At 46.4% G+C, this 19,285-nt stretch overlaps 2 protein-coding genes across 2 annotated transcripts; one reads left to right on the forward strand and one right to left on the reverse strand.

Annotated features, from left to right (window-relative positions):
* Positions 1-1,278: 1,278 nt before the first annotated feature.
* Positions 1,279-2,231, reverse strand: LOC125523399. The gene has a single exon (XM_048688433.1). The coding sequence runs from the start codon at positions 2,128-2,130 to the stop codon at positions 1,471-1,473; it is 660 nt and encodes a 219-aa protein (XP_048544390.1). The 5' UTR covers positions 2,131-2,231; the 3' UTR covers positions 1,279-1,470.
* Positions 2,232-13,894: 11,663 nt separating this feature from the next.
* Positions 13,895-15,707, forward strand: LOC125521564 (aspartyl protease family protein At5g10770-like). Its single transcript, XM_048686629.1, has 2 exons — positions 13,895-14,068; positions 14,176-15,707. The coding sequence occupies exons 1-2, from the start codon at positions 13,933-13,935 to the stop codon at positions 15,459-15,461; spliced, it is 1,422 nt and encodes a 473-aa protein (XP_048542586.1). The 5' UTR covers positions 13,895-13,932; the 3' UTR covers positions 15,462-15,707.
* The last annotated feature ends 3,578 nt before the right edge of the window (positions 15,708-19,285 follow it).

A 19,285-nucleotide genomic window follows, 5' to 3' on the forward strand; every position in this document is an offset into this window, starting at 1 on the left:
GTGTCGTGGTTTTAGAGAACACGTTTTATATTAATATAAATTTGGCTTGATGACTATCAAGAAGATCTCCCCCGCAAGAAAACAGAAAGACTATCAAGAAGATCTAATATGTCTATAGTTGTTTAGAAACGAATACATTGTTTTCCTCTTCATGACTACACAAACACATGCACAATCATGATAAATCAAATCTACATCACATAATCAATGCACCATACCAACTTGGGAGAATAAAACAAAAAATTGCTGCCTAATTAATTCCATCAAATTCAAGAAATTGATGCGGCCAAATACGAATCAGTAACACAATATAAATCAACAAAAGGAGAGACTAGCCGTAGCATTTTCTTGGGCATCGACATGGTCAACGGGCGTAATGTGACAACTTCGACTGTCATTGTTGATCGGGGATTGAGGTGCCCACACCCCTCTGGACAGCTAGTCAAGCACTGATGCCAAACAATATCGATAGATTTCTTTTTACTCTTAACAATATTTTTTTTAGGATGTACTCTTAACAATATCGATAGATGATACCATAGTCAGCTTCCACGACCAGTCGTTTATCTCCAATCAGGACGTAGACAAGCCCAAGGCTACCAGGGCCATGGCCTGGGTCATGAGGATAAATTGCTTCCAGTACTGTAGTGAGTTTACCACTGTAGCTAGTGTTTGGCCCAAGACTTGCCCGATGCTTAGCACAATCCTGGCCACGAGAGTCTCCAATAGTTGGCTGACCAACCAATAATGGGATTTAGTCTGACTATTTCGTGCAACCAGGTCTAATCCATCATTTAGGGGGGTGAAAATTATTTCTGACGGGTGGCAGAATTAACTAAACACTAAATATCCTTCAAAATTAAGGGGAAAATAATTATTTAATTAGTAACTATAAAAAATGTGTGAATTTTAGCGTGTAGCTAACAATTGTTTAATGAAACATCTTTTTTACTCAATACAGTGTCATTTGGTATTGTTGCAAAACAAAAACTCATACCGCCCTAATTATTAGTTACTGAAAATAAATATTTTGCCGACAAGATATGAATTTTAGGATGGTTATTATATGGTTTATTGGACCAACTTTCCATGGCAACCACTCTAAAGGAATCATGTCTATTGTGGTAAACGTTGGATTAAACCTTGTTGCAAAATTGGACGATAGTTGTTCTCTGCAATAAGCACTAAGAGTAGGTAATCCCTGCAAATAAACTAAAAAATTTCCAAAATTATTTGGCAATATACTTGTGGGGTATGTCAACTAAAAAATAAGCTCACAACTCGATCGACACGGTAGAGAATCAGAAAAGGTATGTTAATTCAGCGCAAATACTCAACATAGCAACGCATCAAACGTGCACGGATCATCGAGCCTACTACAGTCTAGAGGCATGTACCACACCCATACCTAGCTAGGTAGCTAGCTAGCTAGCTTGGTCGACAGGTAGCCTAGCCCGGCCGCTTGATCGATCACACATGAGCCGGGGCGTCCAACTTGTCGAAGCAGGCCACGTCGGCGGCGGCGTAGTCGCCCGGGCCGACGGCGATGGTCACCGGCCAGCAGTAGTACGTGGTGAGGACACTTGTGGTGGACATCGCCACGTGGGTGGACAAGACCCCTCTCAGCTCCATCTCCGCGCCGGCCACGCCGCGCCCCTCGTAGAGCGCGCGCACGTACCGCATCGGTAGATCCTCCTCCGGCACCAGCGACAACGGCACGAGCACCTCGCTCAATGTCTGCTGCGTCACGTCGATGGGCTTCGGAAGGTCGAACTCGGTGATCCTCGCTGTAGGCGCCTCCGCCGAAGAAGATGACGACGACGCGTCCGTGAGCCGGACGGTGACGTTGGCGTACTCGAGGGTGGCGCGCCCGCTTGGGTTGTAGGCCCTGAGGACGAACTTGAGCCGCACCTCGTTGCCCGGGGGTGGCAGCGACGGTATGTAGTTGGCAGCTACGCGGCCGGCGGCGAGCTTCAGCTGGAGCTTCTCGGGGCGGAGCATCACCACCACCGCCCGGACGATCACTGCCACGGCCACCAGGGTGACCACGCACGCTAAGGTGCACCGCACCGCGTATAGCCACCGGAACCTCCTCCACCAGCTCGTCGTCTTGTTCCCCTGCTCGGCCATCTGATATCGATGTAGGTTTGGTGTACTTGCTAGTAATAACTTGAGCCAACGATCGTTATAACTAGAGATGTACTACGTTCGTGGCACTAGCTACCATTGCGTCTGCGTGAATGATGGAGAGAAGCACGCCCGCGATATGTATTTATGGGAGCGACTAGGCGACTGATCTTTTTCTTTTGTTTCAGCCACTTTGCTCTCCACCGACAGATCTTGATCCAACGGCCAAGTGTCGCAGTTTTAAACTAAGCTTAATTCAACCTTAGTTCAAACTAAAACGCTTATTATGAATCGGAGGGAGTACCTTCTAGAGGCACTCTCACTCTCTCTCCCTCCTCCAACACAGCCTCCAATCAGTCCACGGAGCCGTTCGGACCACAATTTTTCAGCAAAGCCGAAACAAAACCAAGGGGGCTTTTTCGGAGCCTGGACACAAGCCACGTAGGTCTCACACACCCCATGCCCACCAAAAGTAAGGCAGAGCCCGGACTTTTGTACCTGGCCGCACTATTTCCGCGGCAAAATACCCTACTTTCTTCTTTCATCCCTTCGATCTCCACCCAATACCCTACTCTCTTCTTCCCTCGCTCAGCCGACGCATGGAGCCGGAGGAGAACCTGCCAGAGACGGAGATGGTGGAGGATCCGAGCATCACGCTCGCCCGAAAAATCAATTCGGCGACACGGCAAAATCGTTGCGTTAAAGCGAAGGCCACAAAGGCAAAAATACCCAAGAATTAAAAGGCCGGCAGAGGGCATGCGGGTAGCATACGTGGCGGCGGGCTTCCTGGTCACGGACATGGTGGAGGTCGGGGCCCCATATTTGCCGACCGTGCATACACCGCCATGGCCCAAGCTTTACAAGGATCTGTAGTTCTACACGGCCAAGCAACTCGGTAGGCAGTCCACGACAACCAACGCGTGGCATGTGCCTTTCACCGTTGACGTCAACATGATGGAGGTGCTTTTCTCAGAATGTTCATCGCCGCAGCTGGTCTGGACACGGACGTCGGACAGGAAGCTGATGGGTGCCTGCACGGTGTTCGCTGGTATGCCTAAAGCAGGAGAGTCGGCGTACTACGACACGGACATGGATATTTTCTACATAATCCATGAGGAAGGCGGATGAGGAAGAGGTTGCTATGAGGATTGGCAGGTGGATGACTCAAAGCCCATCTAGGACGGCTCGTACACCAGTGGGATCCTAGTACACCTAGTCCAGCAACATTCACTCAGACGGGCACCCAGGTAAGCTACACCCAGTCGGCACATACACCTAGCTGGGCACAGACACACAGCACCAGGATCGAGCGGATGGACAACAAGGTGATGAGGAGGACGACGAGTATGATGATCCAGCTGATGTAAAGAAAAGGGGTAGAGAAGAAAGCTTCAGCATGGGGAGGACGAGCTGTTGTGCGATGCATAGTTGGCTACTATGTGGAGCCCACATGTAAGTTTCCTCTTCCTCCTCTCTTTCTTCTTCCTCTATCTCTTCTCTTCCCTCCTCTGTGCCTCCCATGTCGGCCCTCTACCCTCCCGAGCCGGCGACCCCCTCCCCTCCCAAGCCGGTGACCCTCCGCCCCAAGCCGGCGACCCTCCCCCCAAGCCGGCACCCCTTCCCCCATCCCAAGCCGGCGACAACCCTCCCTCTCCTTCCCAGCATCCCAACAGTCGTGGTAGGTGCTCGCCGGAGCTCCTGGTGGCGACGGTGGCGACAAGGCCGGCCTTGTCTGCGGCGACGGGAGGTGTGCACTCCACTAGCGGCGCAGGCCGTCGCGTCGAGCTTGAGGAGCTCGCGGCAGGGGATGGTGGCGGCCGCAGGCGAGGCACGGTGTGGTGGCAGGCGAGTCGCAAGTCATGGCGTGGCCGCAGGCAAGGCACGGCGAGGCGGCAGGGGAGTCATGGCGTGGCGGCGGCTGCAGGCGAGGCCCGACATAGCGGCCGCTGCTGGCGCGACTCACCGGCCTCAGGCGATGACCAACGCGGATCCAGCCGCTATGGGCGCGGCTGGCCGGCCTCAGGTGGTGGGCGGCGTGGATTCCGCCGCTGCAGGCACGGCTCGCCGGCCGGAGGAAGCATCGCTGCCCTGCCGAGCGGGATCGAGCTCCTGGCTGCTGTCGAGACCCGATTGCTTTTTCAGAAAATTCACTTTTTTCATAAAACTTACAGGGACCCGATTGCGTTCTAAAAAACATACATGCGGGACCCACATGTAAGTTAACGGTCAAAGTAAACGGTCAAACAAACGGTTATCTTACATGCGGGCCCGACTTGTCATAATCCTGGTCAGCTGATAAAGACTTGACGATTTGGTTTTTTTGAAACAGCCGACCACACATTTGGTAGTTATACGAGGAAAATTAAAAACCGGTAGTTTTTTGGAACGCTAGCCTATAAAGTAGTAGTTTTATGCTATTTACTCGATGTTATCCAAGAGGCTGTGTCGAAGTATTGCGGGCGCTTGAGACAACTCATCGCACGATGGCCTAGTAGTGCACAAATCACCGAGCCGGTAAGTTGTTAATATGTGTACATCATTTGGCCGAATATGCATTGTTTTGTAGATCATTTGTAGCCGCATAGTTTTGTAGATCATTTTTGGCGGATATGCATAGTTTTATAGACCACTTACCGGATATGCATTGTTTTGTTGATGATTTGCAGCCGAATATGCATTGTTTTGTAAATCGTTTTGGCATATATGCATATTGTTCTAGATCACTTGCCGGCTATGCATTGTTTTCTTGATGATTCTCAGCCGGATATGCATTATTTTGTAAAAAATATGTAGCATGATTGTTTTGTACATAGTTTATGTCCGGATATGCAATGTTTTGTTGATTATTTGTAGCCGGATATGCATTGTTGTGTACATCATTTCTTGCAGGATATCTATGCATTGTCTTGTACATAATTTATAGGCGGATATGCATAGTTTTGTAGATCACTTCCCGGATATGCATCATTTTGTTGATTATTTGCAACCGGATATGCACTGTTTGTACATAATTTGTAGTTGGATACGCTTTGTTTTGTTGATCATTTGTAGTCGGATTTGCATTGTTTTGTTAATCATTTGTAGCCGGATATGCATTGTTGACAATGTTTTATTTTGTAGCCTTCCCGTGCGTGTAGTGTGTTCTTGAAGTTGGAGAAGAAAACCTTCACCATCATGCATTGTTGGTTGAAATTGAGTACACAGCCCAAGTGAAACCTATACATTGCCAAGACCGTTACCCAAGACACCTAGGAATAAACCGCTGATCCAACCGACCGAACAAAAGAATCGCCCAAGAAGGTTAGAATAGGCTTCTTGGGAAAGAAGTGGGAGGAGGAGAGGACGAAGCGAGAAGGTACGCAAGCTAAGATGATAGAGAGGTTCGAAGACATCTTGACGAAGATGGAGGAGGCATACGTAGCGCTCGGACGCCAAGGAGGCATGCAATGCCGAGAGGTTTAACATTTTGATGACGGCAAGTGAGAAGAAGCTCAAGCTCCGAGAGAGGAAGACCATGCTTGAAGAGAAGAAGATCAAGCTCGAGAAGAAGAAGGTGGTGATCAGAGTGCCTCAGACGACGTGAAGATGCTAAGCTTGAAGATGGAGAATTTAGATGAGGACGCAAGAATGATCGTGCAAGTAGTTTGTTTGAAGCAGTGGAAGAAGGATGAGTTGGAGAGGGCGGCCAAGGCGGATAAGGAGGCAGCGGCGGCGCCCAAGACGATGGCGATGGCAGTATGAGCGTGGAGGCTCGGATTGCCGGTCCGGCAAAACAGAAAGTTTATTTGTTTACATGGATTGCCGGACTGATATTCTTTTGTGATCGGAAATTTAAAAACTAAGAATACGTGCATCTTTTTGGTTGTGATCGGGATATGATGTGATCCGGCACCACTGTGATCTGGCACACACTATGGATCAGACGTATTTGAATTTCAAATTTTCTTTTACTGCCGGACATATAAGGGATATCTATGAATAGTCGGCTCCAGCATTAGTGTTCGTGGATGGATGCCTGTCTACGGGTCATTATCTAGATGCCCTTAAGCATTATATTGTACACTAGGACCTCATATTTCGGTAAATCAGAGGCGCCCTTAGGAGTTTTGAGACTTAAGTTGTTCAGTTGCACCTTGCAAAAAGAAGCATGTTAGGGCATCTTCAACGCCAACCCTCAAATATTCTCTGGAATTCGTCCACGGACACAGGGAACCAATCTGCGGACACTGATGCCGGAACCGACCAACCAACGTTGCCTGCATACATTCCATCCACTGTTTGAACTAACTCGACGAAATTTCATGCGAACACAGTGGATTCTCATATAAAGCCGACGAGATTCATGCAAACACGGCAGATATTCATATAAACAAGATGAAATTCATTACAATTTTCATATAAACCAAACATGCCGGATTCGTGATTGTGACCGCGGGGCCCGACCATGGCAGAGCTGGCGATGTCCTCCTCATCGTCGCTCTTGCCCCTCACCTCACCTACCGCCTCGTCAAACTCCGTGTAGGTGGCCACCAATTCCGCCTGATACTGCCAGTGACGCCAGCGGTCACGGTGGATGTTGCCGGTGGAGCGGTAGGAGTCGAGCAGCGTCTCCTGCTCCGCCACATCGTTGTCCGATAGGATGTACGTGTCGGCGATGAGTTGCTCCTCCGCACGCGGGTGCTCCTCGAGGAGGCTGCGGTTGTAGGCCTGGTCGGCCTACACCTATCTGAACTGAGCCTGCTGCTCCTCCTGCAGCATGTCTGTGTAGTGCACACGGGCCTCGCCAGAGCCGATGGGCATGCCGCCGGCTCCGTCTGCCTGCCGACAACATTGGCGGTTATCTCCTTCTTCTACTCGGACGAGAGGTGGTCCCAAAGGGCTTTGGAGCGCGAGGAGGCCATGGCGGGCGTGGTGCGGAGAGGAGAAATGGACCTACGGATGACTACGGCTATGGACAGGGCTGGAATTTATATAGTGCAGCAGATGGCAATGCGCCACGACGATGTGGTAAATGGAGGGCGGCAGACTGGCAGGCGACTAGCGTTGAAGTAGGTTCCTCGACAATTGCATATCATTAATGCAGGCGACCGACCGCCATGGTGTTATTTGAACGTGGAGCAGTCGCGTGCACTGGTAAGCGCGGCGAGCGACGCTCTCACGGCTGGCGACAGTGAGAGGTCGCATCTGCTCTAGCCGAGCGTGGATGTGGCACTGACACTTCGGAGCGGCGCCGACCATTTAGGGCGGGAAGCAAGTGCTGGTGAGGGAGGGGAGTTTGGGTGGGCCAGGGCAGTCAGACGCAAGTGTGGCAGCGGTCTGGACGCCCGCAAAGGTCCCCTAGTTTGTCTCCGGATTACGGGAGAAAGTACATCTGGACCGCCAGTCCGGACCACATCTGGACACCGTCATCGCTCATTGGTTCTTAGCCACACGAGATAAGCCATCCCATGGCATCTACCGTGAAAATACCATGATAGGTATGATGCATTTTAGGGTTATGGTTTTGCTTGAATATGTGTGGTATGCCTAACATTGTTGTTGGTAACAAGATCTAGCGTTAGGGTTAGGGATTATACTAGGGTTAGAGTTTAGGTTTACTTCTCAAATTGTAGGATGGCACCGGTTATCTTCTTTGAGTCATCTATTAAGGCCCCGATTTCACCACAGAAGAGCAAGAACTAGGGTTTGCAAATACGTGAGCAATGCAGCCGAAATAGATGATTCCAACCAACCAAAAGGAGAGGGTGAGAGAGGTACCTTGAGTGATGAAAATGCTACAAATTTACCGGACAAATCTCAAGCAATGGAGAGAGATCTAGAAGGTGCTTGGGTGGGGGAGAGAGAGAGGAGAGGAGCTGAGCTCGGGGAAGGGAAGAAGAGCGTGGGGGTGAATGGAGGGGGGGGGGGCTGGGGGCCACACCGCCATTGGCCCCCGCGGTAGCAGAACACAACCTACCGCCATCGCCTCCGGCGTTAGGCGACTCATCCACGTCAGCATCATTGATGGACCGTTAGCCGTCTGTTGTTACCCTACTGCCGGAGGCGATGGCGGTAGACTGTGTTCTGCTGCCGCTGAGCCCAATTGTGGTAGGAAAATGGTCAGATAACGATTTTTTTTGAAAGGGGTGTCAGATTGTGCTGAAGTTTCAAAAAAGGGTCAAAACAGTGAATTTGGCCACACCCGGAGACCTTGATGGCCAAATAAAATCCGTTGGCCAGTTTCTCCTTTGTTGATTTATATTGTGTTATTAATGATCTCTATTTGGTTGTATCAATTTGTTTAATTCGACAAAATTAATTGTGGCAGCAATTTCTTGTTTTATACTCACAAGTTTCTATTAGAATTTATGGATGGTGAACTAATTATATCATGTTGATTTGATTTTCATGATTTTACTTGTATTAGTGTAGCCAAATTTTAAATAATACAAATGTACTACCTAATAAGTGTCGCTGTTTTGAACCGTTGTTGAAAAAATAGTTCAAAACTGCGACACTTATTTTGGATAGGAGGAAGTAACATTTTTAATGGCATTGACCAGCTACTGTCTCAACCATCAAAATCATTAAATATATTTGCTTTTTTGTTTCTCCGTCTCTTCTCAATTCACATGGCTATCCCTTTTCTTTCTTCATCTTCTTTGTTCGTCCATCTGCTTCATATATCAACCACGACAATAATTTTGGAACAGACGGAGTAGCTTTATATGTTTTATTTCTTTTCTTGCTCAAAACAATTCCACCATATGCTCAGCCCCATTCCACAACTAACTTTCTTCTCCATTAACAACCCGTGTGTTTCTTAAGTGCACCGGAAGACCAGCATTATAACATTCGACTAAACCACAGTATTATGTACCCGGTGTCTCTTCATTACCCCGGCAGGCCAACCAACTAGAGAATCGACCTACCAACCAGCTTTGATGTCGCAGTAAACAGAAGCAGAGTACCTGCAAACAGAGGACGTACAGGCGTGCAGAGTACCTGCAAACAGTGGCCAATGTATCTCTGCTCTCGTAAGTACCCTGCGTCCCCGGCCTGCTACCAGCTCCATCACGTCGTCTCGTCTCGTCTCGCCCTCGTCTCATAAACTTGTTTCTCGACGTACTAACAAAGCTGGTACAGTAGTAAATGGCGCCGCAAATTAAAGAATCGATTAGCAATGGTAGGTCAACATATATCCATATAAGGAAGACGCAGGCCCAGGCAGGTCACCTCGCTGCACTGCAGCTATCTAGCTAGTGCTCGTCGCGGATCGACGTGACTGCGCATGCATTGCATTGCATGCACTCCACTGCTTGCAATGCAACCAAGCTGCATTCAATCGATGTAGGACAAGTGGATCCGCGTAGCTACTCCATGACAGCCCTAGCCACCCCGTGAGAGACTCGGTGGGCATCTCGCACTGCTGCACTGCGCTCCTACACAGTTGATTTTCATTCAATATGGAAGTACGGTATGTACTTTCTGCAATTAACTCATACTGGCACTTGGCAGGCCATGAAGCCAAGGATGGATCGTCATCCATGCACGTATTATAGCCGGCAGACATACATGAGGAGAGTGTCTGGTTCCCACGGTGTCGCTCACAAATCTATAACGCACGAAGAACGTCTCTGACCATCTCTAATCTTTTGAGCCCGTCTCTAACATAAATACAGCCAATTGTTGAGTACATCTGTACAAGAGTTTACTTTGTGTTTCCTTGTCAATTACAAAGATCGATCCAGCCGGCCTGATTTGTGTTATGAACGGTTTTGGTCAATCTAAATCATCGAGTAAGATTTTAATATTCTATGTATGGATGGATAGCCTGATCAATCCAATTTCTGCTCGTGCTGCTATTTATTTTTGTCAGACAACGCATCTACCAGGCTGGTGCTCGTGTCTCCAAGGGAAGGAAGGTGGGGGCGCTTCATCAATCGACAGACCATACTACAGTGTTATCACACCTGCAGCCATAACTTGAAGCGTAGTACTGGCTGGCCCTAGCGAGAGAGCAACGTGCGTGTAGTAAATGGTCGCGGAAGGAAGGAGGACGAGCCAGTCTCGACGTGATTATACATGGATTGCATTGTAGTATTGCATGCTCAATCAGTTCTGCAGGTTCCACATGACACTTGTTGCGATCAATTCTTCATCACATTCAATCGGTGTAGGACAAGTGGATGCGCGTACGTAGCTAGATACATATAGAGCCGTGACCATGCTTTGTGAAACAACAACATCTCGGCATCCTTTCAAAAAAAAAACATCAGCATCGTCTCTTCTTTTAAATGTAAACAGCTACACAACATGATGATTGGTTCGAAGGTGAAAAAAGCAGCCCGGCCGCATTGTATAACTATGCAGTGAATTTTTAGGCAAAGCACTTGGCGAGAGGCAGGTCTGGTGCCTTTGCTTCCATTGGCAGGCAAGTGGACTGTCTCCATTGACAGGCATGCGAGCTTCCATTGCTGCATAGCTACCGAGCTGAACGGAGCACTTGATTAGCCCTAGCCCTAGCCTGTCTGTGGCAGCGGAGCTATTACTCTCTAGCCAGCTTAGCGTGTGATCGCGCAAGACTCGGCGTGCAGCTCGTGTTGCTGCACTGCACTTATACACAATTGATTCAACGACAGTAAGGTATACGTTCCTCTGTACAATTAACTCATACTGGCACTCTGCCAGGCAGGCAGGCAGGCAAGCGGGCATGCGTATAACCAGCCGTGCGTGGCTGGACGGATCCTCATCCATTCAGCCGGCCGGCCTCCAATCAATACAGCATCGGTATATTAAGCGTCTCTAATCGTCTTTGAAGATTTTATTAGTCGACGAACAACCAATAGGATCTTAATGATTTCATGCTCTAACGGTCTAATTGACAGCTCCGTCATAAAGGTGAGTGGGCGCGACGGTGCTGGTTGCGGACGTCCGACAATGTCTCTGTAGCAGCCGGAGAAGTACAACAACGGCGGTGGAGGTGGATGGTGCGGATGAAAAGCAATGGGGAGAAGAGGCGAAATGGAAGAAAATGGGATCAGGAGGGGGATTGGGTGGGCCGGGGGTGTTGGAGTCCTACGTGTCTCTGTTCGGACTCCCGCAAATCTTCCCCCACTTTGTCTCAATTTGGGAAGAAACGGACCCATTTTGTTTGTTTGTGTTTGTCTTTGGCTGCAGGGCCAAACAAAAACTGCCCAACACACGGACCTATTTTTATTTTTTGTCCGTTTAATGCCCATTTGGACACAGTTCAGTTTCAAATTTGGGACAGATTTAAGTCGGAGACGAACACAAAACAAATGATTCCTGTGTCCTCTTCGTCCGCCTCTGTTCGGCACATGTCCCGTCAGGCCCACCTGCCATCCACGTCGCGCGCGGCAGGAGGATGTGGTGCGTCTTTACTTACATCGTCGTATGGACACGCTGTGATCGATGTGAATGCACGACACTGTATATGTACCACGTTCGGGCGGGGTGCCAGTAGCAGGCTGCGGTGCACTGCAGCAGCGGCGCGACCTGCCGAGTCTTCCGCGACCATTTACTACACGCACGTTACTCTCTAGGTAGTAGCAGTACATGTGACAACAGTGTATAGAAGTTAAGAGAGCCAAGATGGCAGGGCGCATTGAGTTGTACAGTATGTGGATTGAAGAAGCCCCTCACTTTCCTGCACTTGGAGACACAAGCACCTGCCTGGTAGATAAATATTCAGTTGAGTGCTACTATGATACGAGTTGGAAATTTTTTAACATTAGATGTGTCAAAAAAATTGAATTTTTTTATGAATGTTCATCACAAATATTTTTTACAGTGTTTAAACATTTTTTTAACGCATGTACATATTTTGAATTGCACAAATAATCCAAGGGTTTCTCATGGTTCAGCACATGAGAAGAGAGCATGCTCTCCCACGGTGTCGCTCACAAATAATGCATGGAGATGGTGTTTAATCGTCTCTCTAATAATCATCTCGCGAGAAAAATCATCTCTAATAATCGGCAAAAGATAAATGAGTAGAGTTCCGGTACACTCTCTCTTGAAAAGTTAGTACGTGCACCTGACGACACTAGAGTGCAGCCGACCAGGCCACTTTGCGAGAGGCAGCTCAGGTCCCTGTGCCTCGAATGGAAGACAAGTAAATGGGCTGCCCCTCCACTGACACCAGCCAAGTGGGCTTCCACTATTATTAGACCCCGACCTAGCTACCCCTTATGCATTTGCCTAAAAAAAAAGCTACCTTATGCATGGCAACCGAGCTGGAGCAGCCAGCTAGTAGGAGTAGGTGCTTGGGCGTGGTAAATAGAGAAGGCACCGGGAAAGACTCGGAAGTCAGGTCGCGGTGCGGCTGCACTGCTGCCTGGTGCGCTCTGCATCCACGTCACAGCCCGACGTCCAACTGTCTGACGTCATGGCACTGGCGTATGCTCATGGTTGCATATTTAAAGTTGAGCAAAAATATACTCTTAATTAACAGTTTTAGTACCTTTTTATCACAATGGAGAATCTTTTTTTTGCAAAGTGTCACAATGGAGAATTAATTAACTAAAGTTTTTTTTTACTTTTTAATGACAAATCTATGCAGTATATTTCGGTAAACTATGAATGCTTACTAATCGAGGAGTTATGGCCAACAAAACTTGCAAGGTGTAGGTTCAAATATTAGTACCAGGCAGTAAGCCTTGTAAATATTACTCCCTCCAATCCTAATAAGGGTTTACACTACTACTGCTACTTCTACCTAACACATAGACACACATGATAATGTAAATAAACACAATGAGGTTTTATTTGACACGAATACAAAGTAACTCAATGGTTTTGTAATATTCAAGAATTTGCTCAAGCTCTCGCCAGTACTATTTATCTTGTCACATTTGCTAATATAGAGTCACCCAAAAAATAGGGTCATTTCTGTCAATTCCCTCATGAGGGCAAAGTGACATAGAGGTGTAGATGGGGGCGACGCGGCCGGAACTGTGTTGTCGACGAGGCCTCGCCAGGACCGAGTTGGAGAGGTTATGTTGTGGTTACCCATGACATCGTCGGTGGAAGTGTGGTAACAGGTTGATTGCTGCGGGTATAGGGCCTTGTAGTTTTGACCGCTGCTCGAGGGATGTCACGGCCAGCGACGCATCTCCAAAGAAGGTAAGGTTTGGAGAGGAAAGAAGAAGGGTTGCACTTCATTAGATGCAGACCGAACGATGGAGGAGAGTTGGTGGTAGGTAGATCACCTAGGGTTAGAGTTTGTCACTTAAGTTTACGGTTGGTCGTCCAGGGTTAGCGTCTGCCGTTGAGGGTTAGGACTTGTCTATCAAGGCTAGAGTTTTCCATTTAAGTTTAGGGTTTGTCATTTTAGTGTAGGTTCTTTTATGTAGGTTTAGAGTTTGTAATTGAGGGTTTACAGTATTACACACACACTTCAAACATACAAAGCACACAATTTGAATTCATCCAAAAGTACAATATAATGCAAAAACACACAATGAGATTTGTTCGTTGATATGAATCTTAGTTAGTGCGTACTATTAAAATACCTTGTTATGATTCGTTGCATTGAGCAATCTTCTCAATAATACTAGTGTTTTTCTTGAAGCTGGTCTATCTCAATCCGTGGACGTGACAATGTATTATGTAGGTCATTTTGCTGGCACAATCATTAACATCTCCTTCCTCAGTGTGTTAGCTAGTCGTCCACGCTCACGCGATGTGGTATGCAACGCACTCTCCCCTTACATGTTGAGAGCACCAAGCTTCTATATATAGAGCCAAATCGGAACAACATTTTCAACGTAGTGTTCTGGAGCTAGCTACCAAGAAGCCATAATGTGCTCCCTCGTCGTCATCCTCCTCTTGTCCATTAGTTCCTCGGTTGCCCATGGCGCCGGAGCAGGTCGCCAGCGCTACCATGTGGTGGCGAGCAGCCACTTGGAGCCCAAATCCTTCTGCTCCGGCCTCAAGGGTTCGTAACGTACACGCATTCATGCATGCAAATCGATCAATGTCCATGCACTGGCTCCATAGGTTTCATGGCTAACCCATGCGTGTTTGTTTTTTCTTTGCATGCAGTGGCTCCATCGGCCGAGGGTACGTGGGTGCCGCTGCACCGTCCGTTCGGCCCCTGCTCGCCGTCCGCCGGCAGGGTACCGGTGCCGTCCTTGCTGGAGATGCTCCGGTGGGACCAGGTTCGCACAGAGTATGTCCGGAGGAAGGCCAGCGTCGGGGCGGAGGACGTGCTCAACCCAGCCAAGCCGCACGTGGAGATGTATCAGACGGACTTCAGTCTCCGTTCGCCCTTCGAGGTGGGCTCCGGCTCCGGCAGCTCGGCGCGGATCGACGCCGACGGCGACCCCACGGTCGCGTCCCAGCAGACCATGGCCATCGACACGACCGTGGACGTGCCGTGGATCCAGTGCGCCCCCTGCCCCATCCCCCAGTGCTACCCGCAGCGGGACCCCTTGTTCGACCCCAGCACGTCGAGCACCGCCGCGGCCGTCCGCTGCAGCTCGCCCGCCTGCCGCTCCCTCGGCCCCTACGGCAACGGCTGCTCCAACACGTCCGCCAACGCCGAGTGCCGGTACCTCATCGAGTACAGCGACGACCGCGCCACCGCCGGGACGTACATGACCGACACGCTCACCATCAGCGGCAGCACCACCGTCCGCAACTTCCGGTTCGGGTGCAGCCACGCCGTGCGCGGCAAGTTCAGCGACCTCACCGCCGGGACCATGTCCCTCGGTGGCGGCGCCCAGTCGCTCCTCGCCCAGACGGCCCGCTCCCTGGGCAATGCCTTCTCCTACTGCGTCCCGCCGGCCAGCGCCTCCGGCTTCCTCTCCATCGGCGGGCCAGTGACGACCAACTCCACGACCGTGTTCGCCACCACGCCACTTGTCAGGAGCGCCATCAACCCGAGCCTGTACCTTGTGCGGCTCCAGGGCATCGTCGTGGCGGGGCGCCGGCTCAGGATCCAGCCGGTGGTCTTCTCCGCCGGGGCGGTCATGGACTCGAGCGCCGTCATCACGCAGCTGCCCCCCACCGCATACCGCGCGCTGCGCCGGGCCTTCAGGAGCGCCATGAGGGCGTACCCGAGGAGCGGGGCCACGGGGACCCTGGACACCTGCTACGACTTCCTGGGGCTGACCAACGTGAGGGTGCCCGCCGTGTCCCTGGTGTTCGGCGGCGGCGCCGTGGTGGTGCTGGACCCGCCGGCCGTGATGCTCGGGGGATGCCTCGCCTTCACGGCCACCTCCTCGGACCTGGCTCTCGGCTTCATCGGCAACGTGCAGCAGCAGACGCACGAGGTGCTCTACGACGTCGCCGCTGGGGGTGTCGGCTTCCGCCGTGGCGGCTGTTAGTGTTCGACGGCATAATCCCGTTGCCGTACGTTTGCTTAAGCTGTCTTGCTAGTGAATTAAAGAGCCATGCATCGTGTGCTTGGCCGCTGTATCTCTATCTCGTAGCGTAGTAGAGGTAGGGTAGCTACCAGGATGAGTTCGTGGGATGGCACGAGCTCCAGTCTTTTATGCATGTGTTGTAACCTGTAATTGAAGGAGACCCATAAATCAGAGAAAATGCTGTAAGCTTTACACAGCGCCAAACCATGTCTCTTGTGAACTCTGGTGCAGCTTGTGGTGCATGAATTTGTGAACATGTGAGCCTCTGGCTTAGACTTACCGTATTCTTACCAGGTTTATGGTATGTGAGGAACATATTTCGTTGGCCGAGACAAATTTCAGCTTGATTATGGATCGGATTTATTACGAAATCCGAAGTATTTTAGTTGTTTTTTCAGGGCAATGTATTTTAGTTGGTGTGTAACGTGAAAACGGCCTTCATAATTTGCAAGTTCTATATATATTGCCCACTACGAGTTCGAACTCTTGCTTGCCTTGATGCGTTTTCTACTTGGCCTCAGGCCAAAACGGTTTTCCTTTCCTAGGTACCCTAAAGTAAACGGTTTTTTTTGGCCGGTACGCTTGACTCGAGTGGAGTTTGCTGGGTTTTTTCCCTCTTGCATGACTCCCTTCTACTAGAGTGCTAGACTTCCTTCTACTAGAGTGCTAGTGGTATCAGGTAATTTTCTCTTTTTCCTTATTTGATTTCTTTTCTCTTTTTGTTGCTATTCCTGTTTCATAGACTTATTGTATTCATGAACATTTGTGATTTTGTTTACCTGGTTTGTGGTATGTGATAAACATAATTGGTTGGTCGGGGCATATTTCAGCAGTATTATGGAACCAATTTATTACAAAATCAGTGTATTTTAGTTAAACGTGAAAATGGCCTCCCTAATTTGCAAATGCTATGCATCACCTGCTGCAAGGTCTAACTCGCGCTTGCTTTATGCGCTCATTAGTGTGCCGGAGCGCACATCAGTTTTATTTCCTTAGTTACCCTAGTGTCACGGTTTTTTTCTAGTACTCTTGCCTTAGGTGGAATTTGCTCGGTTTTTCTCTTGCATGACTTGCTTCTACAATACCTAGTACTTTAAAGTTATTTTCTATATTTGTTTCACTTTTCAGTTTTTACCATTCCTTTTCCCTTCATTTCTTCCTTTTTTTGTTTCCTTTCCTTTTTCTTGTGGTTCTTTTTATGTTCATAGTGTCATTCAAAGATGTTCATAGGGTATTTCTAGAGATTCATCATGTACTTGAATTTTCTTAACATTCTTCGTAAAATTTATGCCTTACTTTAAAGAAGTTCATTGATTGTTTACAAAATATTCAGCGCCTATAAAATTTATTCACCATGTATACAAATTCATTCTTACGTAATTGTTTATATGTAAATTAAATTTCAAATATATATAGTTGTTATAAATAAATTAATATTTTGTTTCAAATGCGTGAACACATTTTGAATTACATGAATATTCTTTTTTAAATGCCTGATTTTTTTCCAAAATAGATTCAACGTGTATTAGAGAAATTCTCATTACGCATTAAATCATTATTACTCATATGAATAAAAAACCATTCGTGTTTTTTATAAAGTTACATCTTGTATTAAGAAGTTCTTAGTGTGTTAAAAAATTGTTCGTGAAGCATTTACATTAGGTACCTCATGTATTAAAAAAATTCTTAGTGTGTTAAGAAAATGCTTGTACTATGTTAAAACAAATCTTCAGCGTGTATTAAAAATCCGATCATCGTGTTCTTATAAAAGAATACTCATGTCTAAAAAAATGTTCATCACATAGAATAAAATGATTGTCGTGTGATAAGAAAAAATTCTTCATGTTTTCCAATATGTTCATCGTTTATAAAATATCATTTAATAATTTATTTTCATCAAGTTCTTAGAAATGTTCCTCATGCATTACCAAAATGTTCATCACATACAATTTTTTAAATGGTAAAAAAATATTTTAGAAATTGCATGAACTTATTTTTTAAAGTGTCATGAACATTCTACAAAAATGTTGGGAACATTTTTTAGTAGACAAAAAAAATTTATTTTAAGTACATTATTGAATTTTTATATAAATACAGTAATAATTGGTTAAATACATGATAAAAATAACTAATCACATAATGAAACATTTTTATACATATGATGAATAATTGAAAACTAATTTTTTTATATATTATATAATAACTCTTCTAACACGATCCATATTTTTTTATTACATTTAAAATGGAAATATAAAGAAGAAGAAGAAGAAGAAGAAGAAGAAGAAGAAGAAGAAGAAGAAGAAGAAGAAGTTGAGGTCAAGGAAATAAAAATAGATAGCCTATGGTATTATAGGCTGGTCCATTTTGTGGCGCTCGAGGCAACACAACGTTCAGTCTTGCAATTGGCGAGATATAGGAGGTCCCATCATCCAAGCATAGACTAGACTTAATTCATGTTGCTGCATGCTATGTATTGCATGTTGCAATCAATAATGTGTCGTGGAGAATAGCTCGCTTCATGAATTCCAATGTTGTCAGACCCATTAACGTATGTGCTTTTTATTTTAATATGATCATTCATTTTTTCCTTCTTATAAGGAAAACGTAAATATTTTTGACAACACTATCATGTGATTACAAAATGATTAATATTAAAAAAATTGGTTCTATAAAATAGTGTTAAGAATTATTTGAACAACTTTGATTCTCTATGTTTAAAAATGTTCGCCATGTATTCAAATAATGCTCAGCTTTTATTGAAAACCACTTGCCTATTATTTAACCATTGTTCAAAAAATATTTAGAAAATCTTAATTGTTTATTTTGATAAAGTTTAACTTGTATTTTTTATTTGGGTCGTTAATTTTTTTAAAGATGTATCTGGAAAATGTTCAGTAAAGTTCAGCTTTGATTTTTAAAATGGTCATGGAGTGTTTTTGAAATATTAATCTTTTTGTAAAATATAGTTCAACTTGTATTAAAAAGTCTTCATCTTGTACGTAAAAATTATGTAACACACATTTTGAAATAGTGTGTATTGAAATAATGTCTAGTTTGTATGTAAAAAATATCCATCTTGTATACGGGACTGTGGGAGTATAAAATATCATATATATTTTTCTAAAAAATTGAAAGATGAAGAAGTACAAGTAAAAAAATAGAAAGAAAATCATAGAAGAAAAAGATTTCCAGAAAAACACCATCTGAAGCACAGGAATGGAAACCCCACGTCAGGCTAGGACGAAAAACATCCAGAACGAATAGGCTCCACTGGAAATGAAATTACCACAGAAATAACCTTCTAGCGCCACACGCTAATGGTCCTAGGCCCATGCTGGAAATCATGCTGGCTGTCACTCGCTACGTATCGCAGTAAGCAATAGCAATTGTGCCTTCATGTTACACCCCATCCACCTTGAGAGGGAGTCACCAAGGGCCAAATTAAGTAGGTCATCCACTTGCATAGTCCATTAACATATGTGTTTTTATAAAATATATATTATAATTGTTAAAAAGAAAAGATACTTTCCCAAATCAGTTTAACAAGAACATGCATGTAAAACCACTTTTAAGAGTTATGAAAATATATTAATATGGTTAGTAAATTTGTTTTTGTAGAGTAATTAAATGTTTATTTTTTCCGTGCAAAAAATGAAATGTTTATTTTACTAGCGGAAAATATCCCATAGGATCACAAAATACTTAGTGCCATACATATGTTTCCTATTAATATGCAAATGTGCTGTGTTTCCAACAAGTGTTAGTGTCTATCAAGGAAACAATTC

The sequence above is a fragment of the Triticum urartu genome, chromosome 7, assembly GCF_003073215.2.
Source record: "Triticum urartu cultivar G1812 chromosome 7, Tu2.1, whole genome shotgun sequence".
Lineage (NCBI taxonomy): Eukaryota > Viridiplantae > Streptophyta > Magnoliopsida > Poales > Poaceae > Triticum > Triticum urartu.